Genomic DNA, 25,450 nt, shown 5'->3' with positions numbered 1-25,450 from the left:
TTAACATAATTACATGGACAGAATGTCTTGATCTGGCAACCCATTTTAAAAGGCCTGTAGGTAGTTTTAAAGGGACTACTTTAGTGTTCCTCCGAGTAGGAGCAAATAGTCCTCTAATGATTCTGATATTGCGAGTTTTTTGTAACTATAATTAATTTTGCTTTCTGTACTCCAAGATGTCTGTGTTTATACGAGTCTTTAGCGATAAGATGGAAAACAAAACGCAGTTTGGTGTGTTTTTGAGACTCCTTTGCAACCTTTCTTCTTCATAGACGTCGGCCATCTTGAATTTTAATGTTAATTTCTGAGTCTACTTAAGCTATCTTGCTAACTAGCTATATATGCTTTCAATCATTTCTTTAAATTTGGATCAAAGTGGATATTCCATGGCTAAAATTCCTAATGGAAACCAAATGACTAAGTGAGTATTTCTATATTAGCCAATGAAAACCAGTTGATTCTACAAATTAGCAAGATTGCTAGTTAGCTACATGGCTAGCTAGATTAGCCATTCTCGTGAACTAGCCAGCTAGCTATCATAACAGTCATTAGCTAACTTGGCTTCTACAATTATTACATTTAGTTGTTAACTTGTTCAGACTCGGCACGTCTGTCTAATCGAAAATAACCTGCGAGAGTTAGCTAATCTATAAGTGATTGCTGACTGGACTGTGCGCTAAATTAAGTGTCTTGAGCGAGCTTGTTCGGCTACCTATCAACCAGCAGCTCCAGTCATTAGGTCGCTAGTCAACATTAGCGTTCATTCACGATACACTACATGGAATAACGGAAGAAGAAATGTTAATGATTACTTATTAACTTACGATACTAGAGGACAAAATTTTAAAATGTACAATGCTGCCCATTTAATAAGATACTCAGTCTAGTAGGTTGCTAGCTAGATTAACCTATCAGTTAGCTAACTATAACGCTAAAAAGGCTAGCAGCAAAACACGGTTTCAAGTCCACTTCGCGACGTGTGTCTGTAAACTTACCACATAATGGCGTGCAAGCGCCGTAAATTAAATACACCATCGTTTCAAGTGTAATGTACAAGTGTAATGCCGAGAAAAAATGGGACTGCAAATGTGTTTTCACGACTTTGTGAGCTTGTTGGCTAGTTAGCAATGTAATGTCAGGTAGCTAGTTAGCTCCCCTCAGCTAGCCTCTACCTGGCTGAAATATTCCAGTCCTTTCCACTTATTTACTGTTAGTTACAGGGTGGTGTTTATTTTTGTGTGTGAAAATGTCAAGTCGCATGTGCTTTGCTTGTTACTTAGTTATCTTAACTATAGTTATGTTACAGTAATGCCGTGCGATTAAAACGCATGTTTTGTGGGTTCATTTTATGACACTAACATTTTAGCCCAGTGAGACATTGCGACCATTTCTAATATTCGTCTTCTCTGCATGCTTTTATTGCTGGGTGAGTGATGTCTTGGGGTGCCAGGATAACATTCTGTTTGTAAAGTAGTGTAAACGGTGAAAGGCATTTTAGCGAGGTGTGTAGGTGCATCTGGAAGTCAAGGCACAGACAGACCCAGCACGACACATCTGGCCCTCTTTGTTCGTTCGTGCACGTCTAAAATTGGCTCGGGTGCAGACATTTGGTTTTCGCGTTCCTCCTCGGCAGAGCGACTCGATGCAACTAACCCAAGCGGTTTGCGGGTATGAAGTGGCTGGGAGGATCCAAGAACATGGTAGTCAATGGCCGACGACATGGAAGCAGGTTCAGCGATCAGCCGAGGAACCAGGGCCGTGCTCAGCATCTGCGCCACAGTAGGAGGTGCAGCCGTCGTGAGTAGCCCCAAGTTACACTAGTAACTTCATGCATGTGGAGAAAAATAAATGTCCAAACTATGCATGTCAGGAACATTAAGAAAAAAATGAAATATAAACTAAAAACGAGTAAAAATAAGTAATAAAGGCATACAATTATAAACATTTAATACAGACTTAGTTGTATATTTTGAATTGAATTGAAACAATTTTTAAAAACTATGGTGCAATAAATCATACATTCTAAAGTAACATGATGGATTTTGAGCAAGCCTTTTTGCTTTGCATGGTAATTGCATGGTAAATCTACAATGCTGGCATTGTAGGGTTTGCTCAAACCTTAAATAATGCTAGGCATTCTTAGTGTGGTTTGAATTTCTGTGTTGGACTCAAATGTACGGGCCAAAATCACTAAAGTCTGCTTGCTGTCATTGCCTGTACAACTAGATATCTAAAATCTCTTAAATATGTTGTTTTATTTACTGCCAATATGTAGAATTGTCTCATTTCTAAAGGAATTACTATTAATTACTGGGCATATCCAGGTGATGTAAAGGAAGGTTCTAGATTAATTGTGACATATCCAGGAAGGTTCCAGACTAATTGTAACATATCCAAACTGTGGCAAACTATTTATTACAACATTGATATTGAACCTTCAAGTCTTCCTTACTGTAGTCATCACTGTTTGCTCAAGACTTCTAAGCATGTTATAAAATGCTTGAAACAGGTACTCATAACGCAATGCTTCCAAAAAAGGGCAATGATCTTTTTCCAGGGATTTTAAACCTAGCTAAAACTAGTTGAAGCAAAAAACCTTTCAGTGATAAGTGCTTTAATTCTTGTATACCCAAGAGATCTGAAGTGTTTTTTCACAAAGGTGTAGTATGAACAGTACAGAGGGTCTGGCTTACTTTATCATATGCAATTGTTTTGGTTTATTAGGTTTCAGTGCTGCGCCACTGGAGGTGGAGAAGCGGCATGTCCCCTCCTCAGGGATGACTGCCAGGGAGCTGTGTGAGAATGATGACCTAACCACAAGCCTAATTCTAGATCCGTATCTTGGATTTCAGACCCATAAGATGAATACCAGGTAACTGAAAGTCTAGGGCCAGTGTCCACAGATATGAATTAAGCAGAGTATTTGACAGAATTGTGAATCACTTTGGAAATTATTTTTAATTCAGGTTTAGGCAATCTTGGTCAGGGAAACTGGTTGCCAAAGTATTAGTGCTGTATTATGTCCTAATTCTTTGTTTGAACTTGATTTTAGTTGTGGTGGCACTTAACAATACAGTTCGATTTCATGTTTTTATTGTGAACAGGTTTCGACCAATTAAAGGAAGACAAGAGGAACTAAAGGAAATTATAGAACGTTTCAAAAGACACAATAATCTGGAAAAAGCCTTTAGGGCCTTAACCTCTGGAGACTTGTCAAGAAATCATTTTCTCCCCAAGACCAAGGCTGAAGAGAAACTCTTTAAACAGCATGTACGCTCTTTGAAACTTTAAAAAAAAAAATTTATCGGCACCTTCGTTTACATGTAGAAAATGTTAAACGTTCTTGTCTTTTTTTTCTTTTTTTTTTAGGTCTTTGTTTATCTACGCATGTTTGCCAGTGACAGTGGTTTTGAAATATTACCTTGCAACCGATATTCATCTGAGCAAAACGGAGCCAAAATAGTTGCAACAAAAGAATGGTATGAAGATCATTAAGATTTTTCCATCTGCCGTTTTTAATTTTCCAGATTTTCCATAACCGTTATAACTTTAGTGCAGTTTACTGTTTTCCGTCTGTGTTTTCCTGCTACTACAGGAAGAAGAATGATAAAATCGAATACTTGGTTGGTTGTATTGCTGAGCTGTCAGCAAATGAAGAAGGCTTGTTGCTACGCCATGGCGAGAATGACTTCAGCGTCATGTACTCCACTCGCAAAAACTGTGCCCAACTGTGGCTTGGACCTGCAGCTTTTATTAACCATGGTACATTAACAGCACACATGTACACGTTTATCTTGGAGGAGTGGTGTGCAGCATTCGTTTTGAATTTTGGAAAAATGTTAATTGCTCCTTTTAACACCAATTATCCCTTAATTTCAGATTGCCGGCCAAATTGTAAGGTAATCATGTGTTCGTTATCTCTAAAGTTTATGTAGTGTGTGTCAGAGATGTGAAATTTGACTGAAACCTCTTCTGTTTTTCACAGTTTGTGTCTACTGGCCGAGACACAGCTTGTGTCAAAGTTCTCAGAGATATTGAGCCAGGAGAAGAAATCTCCTGTTACTATGGTGATGGCTTCTTTGGAGAAAACAATGAATTTTGCGAATGCTACACATGTGAACGGTATAGTGTCTGTGTTCCTTTAGGTTGTAAGGTGCTTGGAATATTTGCATGTTAAAATGTGCTGAATTAACCATTTTAAATTGTTTGCAGACGTGGTACTGGTGCTTTCAAATCCAAAATGGGGCTCCTTGTGGTGGTCCCAGTTATTAACAGTAAATACGGCTTGAGAGAGACTGACAAACGCCTCAACAGGCTAAAAAAACTGCGGGAAGGGAGTGGGAACTCGGACAGCCAGTCTGTCGGCTCGGGCACAGATGTGGACTCTCAGGATTCACCAAAAATACATTCATGTAAGACCAGTTGTCAAATTGTTCTTAATTATTACTTTTATGGTTTTAAAGTGTCCACACTCAATTTTGTTTCACATAGTTTAGTCAGGAAGTAGCTTAACTATCGTGTAAAAGATTTCCAGCATCCTTGTTTTTCAGTGCAAGGAGTCTGTAGGTGGCACCCTGTGAGGCTGACTCAGTCAATGGCTTATGTGAAGGCACAAAAGAAAAAGGCTGTTCATATGTTTAATAACACCTCTTAAAAGCTTCTCCTCCAGCTTTGAAGAATGCACAGTCAGCTTTGAGAATTTACCGCAGCTGTACAATCTTGTCTGTCCTATCATGTAATTGTGTGTCTGTGCGCGAGAGTGTGTGTGTGTGTGTGTGTGTGTGTACTTCATTTCTCTGATTAGTTTTTTTTTTTATCTTGATGTTAGCGTCTAGGAAAAGGACGGCCGCTAGTAGAAGACTGAGTAAAACCAGGACTCATGCCGACCAGTCTCTCTCAAGAACTTACACATCTACCTCACCATCCAAACAAAGTCAAACTAATAACAGGGTACCAAAGAGACTCAAATCAAAACCCTCAAAGCCTTTGCTCACAAACATAAGACTGAGGAGCCAAAGCAGAGGGGCAGAGGTGAAGGCATCTGCTAAAGTGGTTACGGGCCCTACGAAGCTCAAAGCTCAGATCTGCAGAGATGTCCCTGTTAAAAAAGAGAGAGACTCGCTTTCAACTCTTCAGTCGCTGCGATCTAGGGAGTGCTTTACACAGCATGTCGCAACAGAACACAATCAGCAGTCGTTAAAATGTCCCACAGCATTTCAGACTGATCAGACTTGCACTTATAGAACTCGAAGGTCAATCAGGACTTTGCTAAAGGCACAGGATGGTGACAGCATTAAGGTTGAATCAAGCACTTTTGAAGAGCAGGGCCCCATGCCAGATGGTGTAGTCATTAAAACCGAGCCAGCTGACCTGGAGGAATACCTTTCTCATGGACTGAAGTCAAGCGAGCCTGAATCAGAAGGCCAATACTTCAGTAAAGTTTCTCACTCACGAAGTGGCCAGTTTGCTCGGCTACAGCTGGACAGGATGATAAAGAGGGAGGACTCGAGCAGGGAGGATTCAAGCAGTGGCTCTTTCACGGCAGCCTTTTTGTCAGCTCCGCAGACTGATCTTAAGTCAGTCTTGGATCCACAGAGTGTCATGGACCGAGTTAAAGTGGTGCCAGGGTTTCCCGAAAGGCCTGGACGTTATAATGCTGTGACAAACAGGGGCAAGCACAAGAAGGACAAGTCCAAGGGCAGCAGTCGGGGTCTGGGGAGGGGGAGAGGGAAGAAGAAACGGCGAATAACACGCTACGACGCACAGCTAATTCTGGAGAATAGCACGGGAATACCCAAGCTGACCCTGCGCCGCCGCAGGGACAGCAGCAGCAGCAAGTCCAAGGAGACTCCCCAGGCAGACGCAGACTCTTCCAAGATGAGCCTCAAGCTTAGCGATATGGACAAGGGTAGCGCTTATGTAGCCAAGCTAAACAAGGGCTTTAGCCCTGCTGCGCACTCAAGCTCCACCAAACTGAAGATCCAGCTTAAGCACGAAGCCTGCGAGCACTTGGTGACACCCAGCTGTCTTGGCGAGGCCGCCCTCAACGGGACGAGTTCTCCTGAACCTTTGCAGGGCGGAGCACAGAATGGAAGTTACAGACACAGACATGTGATTGAGCAGTCTTCATCCGAGGAGGATGAGGAGTTTGAAGATGATTTCATCCCGCTTCCACCAGCGAAACGTCTTCGTCTCATTGTTGGGAAAGATTCCATAGACATAGATATCTCCTCCAGGAGAAAGGATCAGTCACTGAGGCTGAGTGCATAAGCTCTGAGGGTAACATTCAGCCCCAAATGTACATCTAGTTCCTGTCAAGTCTATGTTGATTTTAGAAATAAATCACTGAACAGAAAACACACAAACCCCCCCCCCCCCTGTAAATAGTTAATGGAATTTAATCTGTATATTGTTAAAATAATGCACTTCAGTTTTGATGTTGAAATGGACATTGCTATTGTAAAAGGTTTGTATAGTGTAATTAATTACCTGTGTACAGACATAAGATAATTATGTGATGTCAGTCTGATGCTCAGACTGCTGTCTGTTATTTTTAACAGTTTTTTTTTTTTTTTCCTGGAATCACTTGGGGAAACAAATCTATGATCGGTCTTATAGTACCATGTGAGGTTTTGTTTATTTTTGAAGAACGACACACGTGCACAGTTGCTGTCATTTACTCGTTCTACCCACTGAACATTGGCCCACGAGGAACTTTCTCTCTCTCTCCTTTCTCACTTCATACTATATTCCAAACGTTAGCTTTTGATTACACATGCCTTTGGTTCCATGTTTGCATAGAATGGCTATCACATTTGCTCTTTTTTTGTTTTGTCACGTTTGTCAGTGCTTGTGATGTGGTTGAATACATGCATTGAATGCAGGTGCTTGCATGTAGGACCTGACCACTGTAGAAAAGTGACATTCTTTGCTTCCATGCCTCACTGAACCTCTTCTTCACCTCAACACATTCCACACATAGTGAAAATGGAAGTTGCATTTATGTTTTGAGCATTTTAATTGCCTTGTGCTTAGGTGGATCTTTTTAAAATTTGTGTTATAATTTGGACTTGAAATCATGAGGTTTTTGCCTGTAGGCACCATCAAATATGCTTAAGATTATTTATTAGATCACTACATTCTAGTGTATAAAAATTCAGCATGTTAATATTTGTGTATAGGTTTGTCATTATTACGACATGAATTTGAAAACTTTTTTTTTTTTTTTTTTTTATGGAGGAAGATTTATCTGATGACATTATTCTACATCTTATTCTGCAACTCTGTAATATGGCATTAGTTATTGTTAAATCATCATTTGTCTTTGTCTACCATAGTCTTAGACCTGTTTTAAACACAAGAGAAGAGCGCTGGAAAGTTACATAAACTCAGTCTCCTAGGAGGTTTTTTTTGTTGTTGTTTTTTGGGTTTTTTTTAATTAAAAAAAACCAAAACTTTTAAAGCCAAGGAACATTTTTAACACAGAGATCCCTGGTACTTTTTTTATTGATTCTGGCAGTGTTTTAACATTAAACCATACATTTGTTGTACCTTTTTAATCACAGCATGTACTGTCTGCCATTGTAACTGGTATCAGACACAATGTATTTTGAATTGTATAGTTGTGAGATTGAAAGAAGAGGCTGTTATCAGTTGTCAGATAGCACAAGTTGCCTTACGATGGCCCTGAGATCCCAGCCTTTTGGGACTGGGTACACACTTGGGTGGATTTTCTTTGGGTTTATTCTCTGTTACTCCTGATCTTCTGTCTGTAATAATGTGTATTTTTTTAATGGCAACAGAGAAGCTGGGAATCAATGTTTAAACATATCAAGTAATGCTTAGAGATGAATGTTTTGTTCATATCACCAGCAGCTATGAACTGGACTAGATGTTGTCTTCCCGGTTTCCATTGCACCATCTCTCCTCTGGTGCACCATTTGTGATCTGAGGTTACCTGTTACAGCTCAAAATCTAAAGCGTGTGAGTAGATGTTTATTAGGGCATGGGGTACAATTTAAATAGAATTTTCTAAGCAGACAAGAGGTTATCACCCTCCATTTAAAACCATATTCTGTTATTTAACAGTTTTGAATACTTGAAATTAAGATAAAGTCCTTTTGCAAAAATAAGTTTAATGCTCTGAGTCTGTGTAAATATTTACAATAGTGTGTTTTGCATGCTAAGAAAATAACGGATGAGCTGAGATTGATGCTGTAGGGTGCTTCCAGAGCTAGGGCCAAACAGCTGCCAGATACTTCATGTTTTTATATTTATCTGTGAGATGGGGATGAAATGGATGTCTCAGACCACTAATAGGAAAACACAGTGTATATTTAAACTGTTTCTATGTCAAGTGCTTCTGGGTACAGTAGCCATGCTATGCTGATGCTTCCACTGTCTGGTGCCACTAGTCAGAAATCAGGGTGTTAAAAGGTTATATTATGTAAAAAGTACATTTTTTACACATACACGCACCTACACACTCTGTCTGTCTCTCTCTCTCTCTCTCTCTCTCATATATAAAAAAAAAAAATATATATATATATATATATATATATAATATATTATAAAGGAAATTTATCCACAAGAAAGCCATTTGGTGGAGCTGTTTCTCTCTCTGTGGCTCTTGACCAATAAGCCGTCATACCTCATATAGTTCCAAGCTACCTAGTTTGGTAGCATTATTGCATTGAGAGATTTGTCTTCATACATCTCTTTCCTACTTTTTCTGCCACATGACGATTACAAACTGAATTTGTTTGTTTTTGCCAAGTCAGGTTTTTTTTTTTTTTTCCCCCCAAATAGTTGAGTGTTCATCCTTAGGATGTATGCCACAATCTGTAGCATATGTAGACATACATAAATACAGTTTAAAATGTACTCTGGTTGGGCATTAATATGGTTTACCAGTATAAGCCGTCACTAATTGTTTTTGCGCACTAGTATTTGCATTGTGGGATGAAGGCATAGGAGACATTTTCTCTCATGCTTGACGTGGATCAGGGCTTTGTTTCCAGATGTACTCCATACACCTTTTCATCATCATCATCTTTCATACTTTTACATACTGTAGGAACTATGCAGTGTGTAATTTGCATATGTAAATCCCTATTTTTCCGAGTTCACGTCCTGTGTAGAGCTGAAGCTAGGGTGCTGTCTTCTACTCACCTCACCAAGAAAAGGAGGTCAGGAATGTGATTTTTGCTGCAATGTTTTATTTTATTATTTCTTTTATATGGTAAGAAAAAACGAAACAAACCCCATCAACTTCTGTAACAACAACAAAATGTGCAGGCGGGTTATCCCAGAACTACACCTCACCATCTAAGAAAAGGCAGGCTCAGGTTTTATATGAGATGCTTCATGCCTTCTCATATCTGCCCAGTGGTGCTTATTTTGTGGTTTTGTCCAGTTCGGATGCAGTCATGGCAGACAGACACAAAAGCTAAACCAGAAGCACTATGTGGGCACCACTGTGGGTAGGATTAGTGACACCTGCTGATTAGCGAGTTGCATTTCAGTTGCATTAGTTGCTTACTTACCTTTTTGCTCAATAAGAACTTGCTGTAGAGCCAGACTGTTTGTTTAAATAAAAGACAACGGCTCTGCGCAGTAACCGCCACCTCTGTGACTGTTCTATACAGTACTGATAACCCTAGTAAAAGCTTTCAAGGTTTGCTGTGATGATTTCTGCGCCATACGTTAAGACAATCTGATATTCTGTACTGGATATCTTTTTACAGTGTTGGTTTCCAGTCTTAGTTTTCTGTTTAAAGTCTGATTGAGAAAATAAATAGCCTTATTTATTTCCCACAGTCCTGCTGGAGCATTTTTTGTAGCTGTAGTAACAACTGCGTGGTCCGGTGGTGACTTTGCAGCAGCGAGAATGGATGTATTTGCTTGTTTTATTGTTCCCCTGTTGTGGCTGCAAATGGTGGTGCTTCCAGTCTCCTGCTGACTGTGGCAGACCCCTTTCATCCCACCTGCCCACCACTGTGCCACTGGAGGCTGTTGCCATGGAGATGTTCCCAGTTTCTTATCACTCAGATTCTCCGCATTACAGAATCGCTCACTATAAATAGGAGACATGCATAAGATGTTCTTAAATGCTTTAATGCTTCAATTTAGGTAGAATATCCAAAGTGAATGCATGTTATTTTCTAATTTTTATTTAGATTTGTTCAATATGTGGGAATTTAATTGTATGTTTATGTATGTATGTATGTATGTATGTATGTAATGATTAAGTGTTATGGTCTGGTGTAAAAACTTTAATTGTGCAGGTGACCTTTTCCTGCCTCCCCATAGTGTTGGTGTTAAACAGTGGATTGACATTCTTTTCCTCTCCAAAGTGCCCTTCTGACACACAGTGATGACATTTTCAGCAAAGGGGTGTAGCATAAAGCAGGGTTTGAACGGTTGGTGATTATCACAGCTGCAGAATGATTGGCATCCTGGGCCAAGTGTCACACAGCTACTGGTTTCAGGTGGGGCTGTTGTCTAGGCATGGGGCAATTAAAGTGACAGGATGACTAAGCTAACAGGGAGTGCTGATAAAACTCCAGAACCTGTCACTGAGCAGGTGTTTTTTGTTTGTTTTCCTGGCTGGTTTTATGAAGAAGTTGGTTTTATTCTCACCATTTTCAGATTTTGCTGTGAGATTACTGTTTTTATGGCTATTTGCAACTTGTGGGGTTCAGGAGTGTGTTGATGAAAATGATAAATGATAAATGTAACTTTTTTTTTTTTTTAGTTGGAAAAACTTCTTTGCCTCTGGCCAACAACCAAACAAACAGAAGAAAGCAGTCGTGTTTGTTTTATGTGAGTGGGTTTCAAAATGCAGGATAATTTTTATTATTATTTTTTTCCATCTTTTTACATTAATTGTCTGGATGTCTTCTTTCATAAATTGTCATCTACTTCTTTTTTACTGTATGATTTCACATTTGTCTCCACAATCAGTAGCACTGAAGGAAGTGGAATTTAACTTTGCTCTGCATTTTTGCTTGTATTTAGGTTTGGATGTATTAAACTCACTGAGGGCGTGTTTCGCTACGTGCCTCATATGCTGTAGAATTGCTCTCAGAGCACTTCTCATGAATAGAGAGGGGGAATGTTCACCCCTCAGCAGAAATTACGAGAAATTGCAACCTTCAAAGTCTAATTACTGCATTTAACACCATAATTATTTATGAGCACAATTAATAACTGCCATAGTACATATTCTTTTTATTCAGGAGCATGAAGGAAGCACCAGAATATTACTAAAGTACAAGTAGGAACACAAGAAATATTTTACACACACATACTTTATTTTACATTACTGATAAATGCGTCCTCAGCCTGGCACCCCCCACCCCCCAACACACACACATCTAAGATGTGTTGAGACAGAAAAAGCACTTATTTCTACAGGATATAAGTGCCTTGTTTTAAGATATCTGCATGTTATGACTGGTCTGTGATTCATTCAATAAGAAAGGAAGCTCTTTGTTAAAGCAAGCCATTACTGAGTCCCTGTGGTATCTTGTGAACAGTATGAGTAAGTCATGCATTCTCCGCCTTCTCCCCTCACAAGTAGCGGTAGGAATTACACAGCCATCTACTCCACTGATGAGCTGATGTAATTCTTGCGATTTCTGTATTCTTAGCTACAGGTTGGGTAGGGATATTCCACATGGATATTCTTTGTGTTTATCCCTAGTATTCCTGCATCAAAATTAATATCCACCCTGTATATGTGTATTCCCTAATCAACTTTAACTGTACTAAACCAAAAGGCTAGTAATTTAATCACACAGTGACTTCTTAAACAGAGCATATATCATTCTGCTATAAACCAGTACAAGTGGCTCCAGGCTACGTCTGTCTGCGTGGTCTCAGATAAAGAAAGCTGGGGTGATTTATTTAAGGTTTTTCAATCTCTTGATGTCAGAGAAGGATAAATACTAAGTAAATATGACGAACAAAAACAAAACCTCAGAACAAGGGTTCCCAGCCCTGCTCCATGGAGCTCTGAAGCACCCAAAGGTTTGGTTCCAACCCTAGTACAACTAAACCTTCACCAAGTGATGTCTCTAAGGTAGTGTCTCCACCAAATATGCTGCATCTTTGTTGATGCTAAATACCTGGAAGAACCAGATTCTATTTGACCTTGACTGGGCACTTCTGCATCAGCAGTCATACCTGTTCTGTTATACCAACATTTCCATTAATAAACATACCAATGACTGAATACATTTACCACCATTGCAAACACTCTCTTTTTCACATGGTCAGTCAAGTCTTCTTAATATATCATTCAAATTAGAGTTATGTTTCTGGACATCATGAGGACAGTCGATGAATGAGTGAATGACGACGCACCTTTACTGATCAATGACTCACCTTGAGCGCCGCAGTCAATCGCTGCATGTACAACAGAGAAACGGAAACCATCATAGATCTGTTTCCCTATCCGCACATGTCCTCCATGTACTTAGGACCTCATAGCCAGGCCTTGGATTAAATTGTGATGTCAGTGGTTATGCATCATGTATTTTTAGTCTGGGTTTAGGACTAATCTTGGTGTGGGAAACCAGTATGTAGTCACCACATGCTTAGGGTTTATGAATTTAGATACATTTATAGGAAGCTCTTATTTGTCTGTTTTTTGCTTGTCTTCATTATTTTTCTATTGATAGTCATGTTTTAAAAGCTTATTGAAATTTAACAGTGATTGACAAAGAGGACCTGCTCAAGTCAAATCACCTGTAATCATCTATGAAGTCATTGTTTTCATTATTTTATGAACGTTCGAGTAGTTCAGTGGGTTTAACAGCGCTCCGGACCTCATAACGAATTTACATGTCTTTTAATCTTTAATCTTAGTGCGCATACACCACCATAACAACATTTAAGAACAATAACGGTGCAAGTCTACGGGTTTGTGCTGCCCTCGAACTCCACCACTTACGGTAGAGCAACACAAAGCGCGCGAACGGTTCTCCTCGCGTCATTACGGTAAACTTTTCGCTCGTGCGGGATTGTCGGTTGCCAAACTGAAGCAGGGCGATGTGAAACATTTCCTCAGAAACGAAGGATTGGGTTTTGTTGGTTTTTTTTTTTTACCGAAAAGCGCAAAGGTATGTATTTCTGTTTATATTATTATTTTTGGAGTAACTACGACGAGCTGTTTTCCGTGTGAAACGGCGGACACGTTCCTCCGTAATCTGACAGTTTTGAAAAGTCTGGTGTGACTTTACCGTTAACGACTAAGCGGGCGGCTATCACCAGGTGAAGACTTTCATAGGTGGTCCCGGCATCCTTTTACAGCCTTTTTCTTTCATCTTTTATGGACCGCTGCGAGTCAGAAAATGTTGAATGTTTAACTAAGTTGTTGTATGAATGTTAAACTGTGGATGGGGAGGCATTCGTAGGCAACGTGATAGTTAGGTAAGATAAGATAAGATAAGATCTGGAAGCTTACAGCTGAGAGCAGTTAGTGCTGCCGTGTTTTCTTTATGATTACCAGACTGTGATTAGGTTTGTGTTATGTTTAGCTCATTTGTTAGGCCTATGTTATGCAGTTTGACTCATACACACAGAACCTGTGCTTTACGCCTATATCTGTTTATATTCTTATCTCATCCAATTGCTTTATTTAACATTTGAAAAATAGCTCTTAATTGCAAAAGTTTTCCTCTCACTCACTAATATTTGTTCACCATATTTCATTACTAAGCTAGGTGTCTTTCCTCGATCAATGCTTTTTATTGCGTTTATGTATAGGTGAAGGTGTGAAGGTTCAACATGAACGTGTTTCGCCATCATTCAGTCCTTGTGTACACAGTTGTACAAACAGGGCATCCTTGATTGGGAACGGCGTTGAAACAATTGTTACTTAGGTCCGGCCTGTGCCTAGGATGCTCTGGTTATAAGATAGCTACTGTGTTAATGTGCTGTGTTAATATAGCGCCTGGGCTAAAGTAGGAGTTTTTAAAGATGTGTCTAAATTGCCTGTACATTCGAGATACAGGGAGCATTTGACTGTGACACATGACCAAACTGAGATTTTGTTTTAAGACAGCTAGTTGTCATTTTAGAGATATAAAATTACATTTTACGTGTGTGTGTGTGTGTGTGTGTGTGTGTGTGTGTGTGAGAGAGAGAGAATTTTCATATCTGGTACATGTTGGAGGCTTGACAGTTCGCCTTGTATGTATGTATGTATGACACTTTGAGTCATTCTGTCATGTGTATATACAGAAATAGTGGCATATCTATATTGTCATTAATTGAGAATCAGCATAGGCCGAAGGTTGTGTATTTATTTATTTATTTATTTATTTATTGTTTTATTTTTATACAAAGTTTTGTTTTTTGATTACCTGTGTACATTTAGTTGATACATTTATTAATATAAAATAAATGCACTGCAGACAATAAGGGTTAAATAAATGTCCATATAAGTTCAGAAATTTTGAATTATTCATTGAGATGTTAAAAATTTATTTAAATTGTAGAATTTATAAGAAGGGGGGGGGGGATATCGAAATGGGCCACCATGCTCTCTAAATATTGGCATCAGCGTCTAAAAAAACAATATCGGTTCACCCCTAATTAGGAGGAGTGTAAGTGCTCAGATTGGCCCTTCTGCTGTAGCCATGTCTCCTGAGATGTAAGTGAATGGTTCACTTCCACTGAACTGACAGCAGTGTTTTGTTGGGGCTTTGGTACCATTTGTCACAGAAAGTAAACTGAATATCGATGTCTGGTTTACGGGGATTGTTGTCATTTTGATTAGTCTCTGTAAATTTCAACTTCATGTAAAAAAAAAAAAGGAATTCTTTATGGTGATCAGATTTACTGCTGAGCAATTAAGCATGGCCATTTTGAATTGTTTATTCTAAAATCAAAGTGTTCAGTAAGTGTTCCCAAGAAAAAGCTGATGCACAAGCATAATGTTTAAGTCTGTAATGTTGCAATGTGTTGCTTGGAAGCCATTTTTGAGTATGTCACGGATTGCCTAATTACCATTGCCATAGTAATCATTATCATTCAATTAATGTTTTGACTATGACAATGGAAGTGTTTGGCTCTGCTGTGTCCAATCAGCAAATGTTCTAAAAATATTCTTAGTGTGACTTTCCACAAAAATGCAGAAAACCACTTTATCATTTACTTTAGTTTTTTGCTGCTTTGAAAAGTACAGGCCCAGTGGTTGAGCACAAGTCAGGTCTGTTTCCTGGAAGCACAATGGGTGGAAATGGGCTGATGATAAGTACAGTTACTGTGTACTTGTATTTAAAGTTGCTTTGGCTTAATTTAAACTGGGCTCTCTCTGCCATCTAAGTAAAGGAGCCTCAGAAACATATTTGGTTTTGTGCTGTCCATAGTACTGCTGGTGTGTGTGCGTGTGCGTGTGCGTGTGCGTGTGCGTGTGTGTGTGTGTGTGTGTGTGTGTGTGTGTGTGTGTGTGTGAGAATTTTGATATCTGGCACATGTTGAAGGTTTGACAGTTCGCCTTGTATGACATGTATGTATGACACTTTGAGTCATTCTCTCATGTAAATGTCAAGGCCGATGAATTCAGCCCCAGAGCTTATTTGAGACACTGGATAGCGCCCTTGAGATGTGGGCTTGCTGTAAAATTCAGAGTAAATTTAAGCTGTGTGTGTGTGTTTGTTTCCTTGCTTGAACCCAGCAAATGTAATGTTCTAATGAGAAAACATTGCTTCAGTTATGCAAGCTCTGTCTTGTTTTGTCATGGCATATTGTCAAATATGACTTCAGGGTGTTGAGCAGTCCAAAACAAACTGGGTTGTTTGAAGAGTTCTACTAATGATTTTCCAAGAGAATTTAGGTTATATTCACTTTACCAACCTGAAGTGACTTAAATCTGATTTTTTTTTTCAGGGCTGTGTGGAGACACAATTCTGATCTTTTCAAATCAGATTTGAGTCATTCATATATGGACTTAGTTTGGATTTGTATCCAGTTTGTGGCCATGACATATGAGGACTGCTGGATCTGAAGTCATATGGTCTTTCCCCTATATGTTTGCACATAGTGTTGTCATCTTCAGTTCAGCACCAGCAGCTCCAGAGGGCTGGACTTGCCCCCCTCCAGAGCCAAATGCAGACGAGGGCGTGTACCACTCAAAAATTGAAACAATGCTGCCAGTCTGCAGAGCTGGTTTATAAGGAGCCTATCCTGTCCACTTCTTTCTCCTCCCATTATATCAAAAAATGACTGCAAAAAGCCAAAGGGCACCTTGGAGAATGGTTTTGCACCATTCACCCCCATTCATTATGGACTCTGTTAGTGTAGACAGGCAAATGGGTTGGCATCACCATACTGTTTCAGCATTGCGTTGTCTGTCAGTCATTGACAATGGACAACGGTATTGTCTGTCTGTCAAACCCTAAAGAATACATGCGGTACCATCACACCCATTTTGCCAGTCTTAATACTGTGAGGCATCTCACACGCACACACAGTTTTTTGTTGGTGGTGTTGCAGGTGACTCAAAAATATATAAATGTGTGTGCATGTGCACCGATTCGGAGGACAGATTCGTTCACACACATAGGTCACTTTCAGTTATTCACTGCCAAGAAATGCAGAAAATCAGAGTAGAGCAGTGAGGCTGGAAATGTGAATTGCCTTTTTGAGTGTTAAGTGATTTGAGAATGCCCTTAGAGCTTTGGTGTGTGAGAGAATGCTCTCTCATTAACCAACCTGTGAACCCTATGCATTTACTCGGAAGGAATGCAAGAGTACTACAGGATTATCTCACACAAATCAGACATGAGCGTTATGCCCCTCACCAGAAACCGCTATAAATCTTTCCTCTCTGCGACCTTGTGTTTGAAGTGATTAAAATAGTTTCTAGTACATTTCAGTAACTATTTTGTCTTCTTTCAAGCTGAAGAAATGTGACTTCTGGAATTAGTGACGTTCCTCCACCCACGTGTATTTCAGTTCCCACATTGGTTGAGCTTTATAGCTTAATGAAACCAGTTTAACTAAACAATGCAAATTTAGACGGTTGCTTAGAGTTAATCAAAACAGTAAGGGTGTGAGGTGAGAGGTCATTAAACAAGCACACACTATATTACATGGAATGCTCTGGTACTTTTGCCAGAATCACCAAGAAGGGTGTGTGCTGTGCTCCACAGAGTAAAACATTAACAGCTTGGTTCAGGATAGTGACTCTGAACATGAAGGATCTTGGCAGCACTGGACTAGGAGGTGACTCTAATCCCCTCATCAGGGGACTTCTATGGGAGATTGGTTTTAGATGTCTGACACTGTCATTGTTTTATTTCTTTACTGTGTGGGTTTGTGTAAATGCACACACATCAGCCAGAAGGCTTGAATTGCCAAGTTCGCACAGTGTCTGACATCAGGATGTGCGGTGAGATCTGTGCGATTTCTGTTTCTGTTGTGGCATGTACCACATTTTTGGAATTCTAGGTAATTACTAATAAATTTGTGTGTACATATTTTTTGTATTGGTTTTAAAAGGAAGCAGGGTTACTGTCACCACAAGCGCATGAAATTTCCCAGGTGGCAGATAATCACCGAGTTGACAATTGGCATTCTGTTCCACAAAATACCAATGAATTCACTTCGTTATTAGCCATACTGGCAAATAGAGTTGCAATTTTGTCAAGCGTTGCTTAATAGATCTAATAATTCAAATTAATTAATTGGTTGTTCTATTGTGTATCGAAATGTCAGGAGTCTTCAGAGGGTGTGCAGTATGCCCACATTGTTGGCACCTAGGCCCTGTCTGCACTTTTTAAATTGAATAAAAAATAATGGAACATCTTGAGATTTACAGTAGAAAGCCTAGTTGAAGTCTTTTCCTGAATAACTGAAGCAGGTCTTGGGTGTCACTTTGTGTGGTACGTGTGTGATATTTTGACAGTAAATGTTGTTGTTGAATAGTTTTCTTAAGATGTTTGTTCACCATATTTATAATTATTTTGGTATTTTCTTTTCAAAATCTCATTTTAGCATCAGAACTACATGTCTGTCTAAAGTTTTTGACATCTCCCAGGGAAAAAAAAAACATCTTTTAAGCTCAGTTTTCTTAATCTGTTAAAGAGCTGTGTTGAAGTTGACTCCAAATGCTAACCCAGACTGGGTGTCCAGGAAAACCCCCAGTGCTGAATTGCCACCTGCAGTGTTCATTAGTCCAACTGGACCCACATGAGGACTGTAGGAGTTAACTCAACAGTACAGACTTTACTCTGTAGACTACAGCCTTTTGTGTGGGATTCTACAGGAGTAATTGAATGGTGAAGATGCATCCATGGTGCTTAGCTGGGAAATGCTGCTCCTGTCTCCAAAGAATTCCTCAGGGTCTAGCAGGGAATGGGTCAATATCCCGATCAATACAGCTGATTAAGACCGTGTCTGTATGACCACTGGCAGGCTGCATTAGACCCTCACATTTAGAAAAGGGATGCAGTCATTAGGAAACATGGACATCAAGATGTAAGGGGTTACATTTTGAAGTAAAGCTGGAGAACTCCAAATGAACTGCCAAACAGATTAGATGAAGGTTTTGGATGTTTACTCTGTAGTCCTTCTTGCCCACTAAAATCACCTGCTGCCATAACTGCGATTCAAAGTGGAGAATGACCTTGCTGTTCGGAGGAACTGTTCAGTCAAAAATACCATTTACACAGTTGAGATCAAATGGAGACCAAATGGCATGAGTCTGTTGAAACCATTCCTTTACTGCTGTAGAACGTGTGGTGTCTAAATCTTATTCCTTTAGTTCTGAACTTGACCTACGAGGATAACAAGTAAGGGAAATTAGTTTTCTGCCACTTATCATTGTAGATTGCATCACACACTTGCCTCAAACTTTGCTGTGTCCTTACATAATTTCAGATAGACTTGTATGATTTCTGACACTGTTTGATATATACTGTTATAAGAAGGGGAAAAAAGAAAACTTCAGGGCTTATAACAGACTCAAAGGACTTTGACACTTACACATCACTTTTATCCATTGACTTACATTTTTAATTATGTTACAGATGCAGTAAATGCAGTGTTTGTAGCCTTGCCCATGGACTCCTACTGGTATAGCTTAGAGCACTTGCCCAGAGAGGGAAATGAACCCCTCTCCCCCACGGGAGGGTAGTACTATTGCCTTCTATGCTATGCCAACCAATATTATCTTGATAATATTATTATAATGTCAGAAATTGATTTGAAGACATTTTTGTTGCAGTTGAGCCCCAACCTTACATGTTTAACCCTGAATATACTCTCAGAGAAATCTGATACCAGAAAAACCATTTGAAGTGGAATTGCTGAGGAAGTCACTGTTGGCAGTTTGTGGCTACAAGCCATATTTCGCAAACATCAAATCCTGAGGAAACTTGTGGAAACATTTAGAAGAAGAACGTTTTACTTTGCTTTTGCTTCCCAACACGCAGCAGTGCTTGACTGTCTTTGGAGTATTAACTATGTCGCTATTTTGTAGTCAGCCAACATTAGTTTACACACGGTGAGTCACAGGTCTAATGTGCTCCTGTAGCTCATGTTTACATTAGTGACATTTACAGTACAGCTGCCATGCAAAGTTCCATGGCTGCTAAGTTAGAAGTGTCAATCATACGCTTCCAGTTTGATGTGTATATTTAAAAAAATAAATAAATAAATTTCTGACTTTTTTTTGCTATTCTCCTTTATGCTATTTATATTTTAATCTTCAATTTGTGCTTTATTAAGATTATTATATTTTAATTTGTTGTGGTATCCTTGAATACCTTTTAAAACCAACTATATATTTATGTAATAATGCTATTATCCAAAGAGTGTTTTTTGAGGCAGGTGTTTGAGGTTTTCAGTGTTCAGCTCATGCTATGTTAATGGGTGGGGTGTAAGCCTCCCTTACCCTTTAGCTACATTAGCCTTTTACCCCAAGTGCAAAACTAAAAAAAAGTAACATTTGGACACCAGACATGGTGGCAGATGGATCCCATTCGTCTTGAATGGAAAAGTGTGTAAATGTAAGTTTTTGCTAATTAAAACTGATTTTCTTTTAAAGGCAGAAATAGAAAGTTATCTGTGGTTTTTGTCAGTAAGCCACAAATGGCCACATACTGGCAGAAAGTGTTTTTCAACCACTAGCCTAATTTAACCTTGGTGGTCCTAATTAACCTTGTGGGTCCTTGAGAAGCAACATTGAGCACTGAGAAAAGGCAACTAAATTAATTAGTCCCAAAGCCATAATTATGGAGCTGTTGACTTGTGCTGAGGTGACTGTGTGAGGCTCTCAAAGACAGCAGAGTGGTGAGTCCGATTAATTTCAGCCTGATTGTCAGTCTGATTTTTTTCTGAAAGACACTTAAAAAAAAAAAGATGTTTGAGACATCCTTGTATGAAATTTAAGTCTGAATATCCCATTTACTAGATTATTCCTTTTTAAAATGTTTTAAAGATGCCATAAGTATGCTTTTTCAATGCGCACTGTTTATTGTGGCTGCCGAAACCTGACATTGACTCAATAAGAGTGGCTCTTTGTGCTATCATCACTGCTAGTACTTTACCTTTAAAGGAGGACATCTATTAACACAACAATTTCCAGCTCTGCAACAGTGTCGGATGTTCTTCTGTTGAACGAGCAGAGGTGAGGTCTGTACTCTGTTGGACATTGGACCTGAAACGCAGCAAAGACCTGCAGCGGTGCTAAGCACATCCGGTTACAAAGACCCTCAAGTAAAGGTTACAAATGAGACAAGTTTGTTTTCCTTACTTCCGTTCTATTGTGCAAAAACCTTGCTGAGGCTGTTCATTAATTCTAAACAGTCAATTTAGACACGGTGATGAATGAGACAGTATCAGGTTATATGCCTCTTTTTTTAAAAATCAGATTGTAAAAGGTCCATTAACCTATTATAAGGGCCATCGTTAAAAAAAATCGAAGGCCACATCACGAACATCTCCTGGGAATATGTGTTTGGAACAGAAATGCAATAGAATTACAGGCTTCTTTTTGGTTTGTTTTTGTTTGCTTCTTTGATTAATGAAAACAGTGAATGTTCTGTGTGTGGTGTATGCCTGTGTACCATTGTTTGCTCTGCCTCTGTGCCAGTGAGATGTAGTGTTGATGAATCAGCTCTCAAACTGGAATATGGGAATTAATACCACTGTCTGGATCACTTCAGCAGAATTGCCCTTCTCTTTTTTATTTCCACTGAGACGACTCTGTGCTGGGCCTCGGAGAGTGACTGCTCTGATATACAGACTAACTTGCACACAAACCTTGAACTGCCAGGAAGGAACTCCCTGAATGTGCAGGCCAGAAGACTTGTAATCTGATCTTTCTGCAGATGATGTTATATTCAGATAATACTGGCCTGTTTTTGTTTTGTCAAGGTGTGAGTAACAGCTGCAATATGATAGTGATAAACATGTTAAGATGTTCCTAACATCTGCCTAGACATTAGGGGTTATTGAAGGCCTAGCTAACCTTCCCCCTTTTGTGAACTGTACTTGCTATAACAACAGATAAATCAAAAAATGAGGCCATCCCATCACAGGCTTTTCATTGGGGTTGTCGTGTAGTCAACCTACTTCTCCGGTGTTTCGTTGAATTAAGCCTACGACGCTTCCAGAAGGCTCAATCTTGTCCACTTTCTAATAGGCTTATTACACAACTGATGCAATAGTGGCCTCACCAGTGACTAAGGTATATCAAGTGCCACTAGCATCATTAATGCATGCTCAGTGTCACTGCTTGCACATATTTGAGCAACCACAGACTTATGGTATACCGGGTGACTAAAGCCTGGTTCCTACCCACTGCAGCTGTGGAAACCCCACAGTGTGTGCACCACAGGTCCTGTGCCACTGTCCCTGATGACCATGTACTTTTGATAACCAGAGCTTGGGGTGGCGCTATAGGGCAAAGCTGCTCTCTCCCCACACAATAAACAAGGAACAAAGGAAACAGAGGACATTGTAAACATACTTACACTGATCGCACAGAGTCATACGTTAGGGAGCTGATTAGAAGTTGTTGTTCAATGAAGATGAGCTTTTGTTGTGATGCACGCGAATGCACCAGGGTGAATTGACCTTTTCCTTGGCCGGCGAATGTTCGATGCGTATCTGTGTCGCAACATACTGGCTGCATTGTTTTTCGAGTGGTATGCGCCCTCGCTCATGGCCCTCGAATGTGGTCCTTTCTTCATCCGCAGTTACGTCACTCTGGTCTCATGCCCTATGGCACATCCTGTCTGCAATTAGATATGAATCTTATAAAACAGGCTTAAGGCCACGCCAAGCCCCGCTGGCAACATTAATGCGCACTCAGTGCCACTGGTTCCACATAGTTATGCATTCAGGGACTTTTGGCCTACCCAGTGACTAAGCACCACTGACTGTTACTGCCTCTTCAGTGTCATTGGTTCGATCACTCCAGTCCCATGACACATTATGATACAGCCCCCCCAACTCCGCACTAATCTGTGACCTCCTGAACCACAGCCACTAACTAACCCTTTCAGCTACTTCTGATAACTTTTAATAATACTCTTAGCAAACACCCTCTAAAACCAAACTCAGCAATTAATGAAGTGGTTATCTTGGCTCCAAGACCTCCAGGTTTGTGTATTTTCAGCCTCTTTCTTTCAAGATGAGGCTTCCTCAGATGGAATCGTTATGTCAACTGTTCGCTCTCCCTCTGAATAGCACCATGTCTGGCCTCAACATTAGTTACTGCAGTTACATCCTGTCCACCCACATCCGCTACCAGTCTCACGCCTCCTTACATCTTCTGCTACTGCTAACTGGTGTCTGACCACTGACATTCTGCCCTTCCTTCACAAATACAGTGGTGCTGGTTCCACTTTGGCCTTGGTGGAGAATTAACCTCACCTATCCAGTAAACTTGCAAAGGATCCAAGCACCTTCGTGTACAACGTCCCTGTGATGACACTTTACAACCTGATAAAAATGCACCTCAAAGAATTAACTCCAGCACATAGTTCACAGCCCATATCGTCACCTACAATAGGTTTGGGAGTGTTGGAAGGTGGTCACAAGTAGCAGCAATCCTAAATTTGATGTGTCTTGGCTTCTTTGCGCATAATTCTCTGCAGTCTGTCTTTTGCTTCTCAACATCTTCCAATTTCAGCCACCTAGCCTGTTTTCCTTGAGTAACGGCTGCTGCACACCTGCCTTCCTTTCCCTGCTCTTGCATAGTGCTAGTAATCACCCGCTTCCTCTCCGCAAACTAGATTGGTGCGATTTAATTTAGTAATATTTGTCTTTGTAAAACTGAACATCACAAATGGCTACAAGATGCAAGTCAGCATTTTAACAAATCATACGGATTTAACTACGATTTAATTAAATATTCAAATTATCCAATAAATATAAATAATTCTGGTTAAACTAATGCCTTTAAGCATTAAAAAAGAATGGCTGACTAATGTAATTCTGATGTATTCCAAGTCATGTGGCAATCACAGTGTGTTAAAATAATCACAGTATAACCTGGTATTTTGTCCTTATCATGCAGGTTTAATGTGCATGGTGCTTTGAATAGTTCTCATCAGATTAGGCTGAAGATCAAAAGACAAAGGGCTGTTGGTGAGGCAGAATATGGCATAGGATCCTGGTTCTGGACTTATGCAATGTCCTGTCCCAGTCTCTGAAATTTCAGACAATATCGTGGAGCAGGTGTTTTTTTATGGTATTTAGGTGGCAGCTGGTTGCTGTCATGGAACCATGAAGGCAATCATGAAACTATGCACAAAATGGTAAGAAAGGCTTGACACACCATCCTTAAAGACCCTCTGAGATTCTTCTAAAGATGTTTGCACTTTTAACGTTCCTTGATTCAGCTTGTAGCTTTTACCATCATCTACACCTCACACCTCAAAACTTCTCGTATGCCCTCCTTCCATGGACCTCGTTTGGACCAACTGAATGTTGTGACATAATGTTGTGACATAATTAACCTAGCAGATCCCAGTTCATGTAAAACGCATGGCTTTAAATTCCATTCACATCTGCTTTGACCTTTCCAATGTGCAAAGCGTGTGAGTGTTGCCATGGTAAAAGAATACAAGTGAGAGAGCTTGATTAGTGTGTGGATACTAGACATGTTGGAGATCAAGATGCTCATCTAATCTCATCGGCAGTAGCATCTCTATGCAGAGCTCGCCTCAGTCACACTTCTCTTACTGGTGTGTGAAGCTCCATGCACGGCGCTTGACAGCAATGTTTTCTTAAGCAGCGGGAAGTTAATTACTAAATAACTGTCCAGCTGTTTATTTAAAGTCAGGAGGCCGTAGCCACTTAAAGATTACACAAGCAACAGGCCAAAAAAGGACATAAAATGTCATATCTGGTTGCTGGTCGGGTGTTGGATTTATTTTAACATTTTGCTTGATGTGTGGTTGGTTTGAAGCTCGCGTCAGAAGGAAACATGTTTATGCTGGGTGAGAACTTTTTTTTGATAACGTCTTCTACGAGTCTTCTACGTTAAGTGGTGTTAAAACATTTTCACCGGAACATAAACCATTCTCCTCACGTAAACATAAAAAGAGTCCTTGGTTTGCGTAATGCCTGTTGATGATAATTGATTTGGTTTTCATATGGCTTCCTCTATTTATCATGACCTCTGCCATGTCATCCTGCCATCTTTAGTATTGTGTTTTCCGCTGTCTGAGGGAGTCTTGCCGACAGATCTCCCCATGTCGGAGATGATGATGGATGTCGTGCTCCATCTTACATTTTGTTTCATTTTCTCAGTATCACTTACAGTTGGCCTACCACATTGTGGATAAACTGTGAATATCTCTAGGCCCCATAAACCTTAACTTTTAATATTTCTGAGTGTGACATCACCAGTTTAGCACACAAACATTTTTCCAAAATGTAACTTATTTAAATTGAAAAATGTAACTTATAAATTTGTGTATGTATTAAATGATAGATTAATACATATATTTTGTTTTTTTAGATTTCTTAATGTTTTCTGCGTTGTCTATGATTTGCTACAGTAGGCTGCAAAGCTCCAAAAAAAATCCTGTTTAATTATCGCTGACAAACTCATGAATAATCAAATCAGCAAAAGTTAAACCCGCAAAAATTGTGTTTTCGAACTGTGTTTCAACTGTGTTTTCCTAATGACTCTACCTAATGAGTACACCATGTGATGCAGGTTTGTAGTTCAGCTTTTGATTGTTGTTTGAACTTTTTCCACTGTGCAGTATTGCAGTCTTTCCTATTTGACTATGGGACTTTCACTTCACTTTCAGACTGAAGAAAAATCCTGCAGAGGATTTATATATATATATCTTTGCCATATTCTGGCAATAAATGCCTAATATGACCAGTTCAGCATTTGGCTGTTGACTTTATACAAAAGGGCTATATTTTATGTTGAAGCAAATCACAGAAGTCATCAGCATAACAGAAG

General features: G+C 39.7%; 2 protein-coding genes across 2 annotated transcripts in view; both read left to right on the top strand.

Moving 5' to 3' along the window:
* Nucleotides 1-69: 69 nt before the first annotated feature.
* LOC113575774 (histone-lysine N-methyltransferase KMT5B-like) lies at nt 70-7,399 on the top strand. Its single transcript, XM_027007470.2, has 10 exons — nt 70-421; nt 1,634-1,797; nt 2,725-2,872; nt 3,105-3,270; nt 3,370-3,479; nt 3,596-3,762; nt 3,880-3,899; nt 3,986-4,122; nt 4,213-4,412; nt 4,829-7,399. The coding sequence occupies exons 2-10, from the start codon at nt 1,671-1,673 to the stop codon at nt 6,268-6,270; spliced, it is 2,517 nt and encodes an 838-aa protein (XP_026863271.2). The 5' UTR covers nt 70-421; nt 1,634-1,670; the 3' UTR covers nt 6,271-7,399.
* A 5,617-nt stretch (nt 7,400-13,016) lies between these two features.
* Nucleotides 13,017-25,450, top strand: part of tp53i11a (tumor protein p53 inducible protein 11a) — a 29,435-nt gene continuing 17,001 nt past the window's right edge. Inside the window, exon 1 of the mRNA XM_027007475.2 lies at nt 13,017-13,127. The gene's annotated coding sequence lies outside the window, so the exon portion shown is untranslated. The remainder of the gene's footprint in view (nt 13,128-25,450) is intronic.

The sequence above is a fragment of the Electrophorus electricus genome, chromosome 1, assembly GCF_013358815.1.
Source record: "Electrophorus electricus isolate fEleEle1 chromosome 1, fEleEle1.pri, whole genome shotgun sequence".
Taxonomy (NCBI): domain Eukaryota; kingdom Metazoa; phylum Chordata; class Actinopteri; order Gymnotiformes; family Gymnotidae; genus Electrophorus; species Electrophorus electricus.
This window is presented reverse-complemented; position numbering and strand designations above follow the sequence as displayed.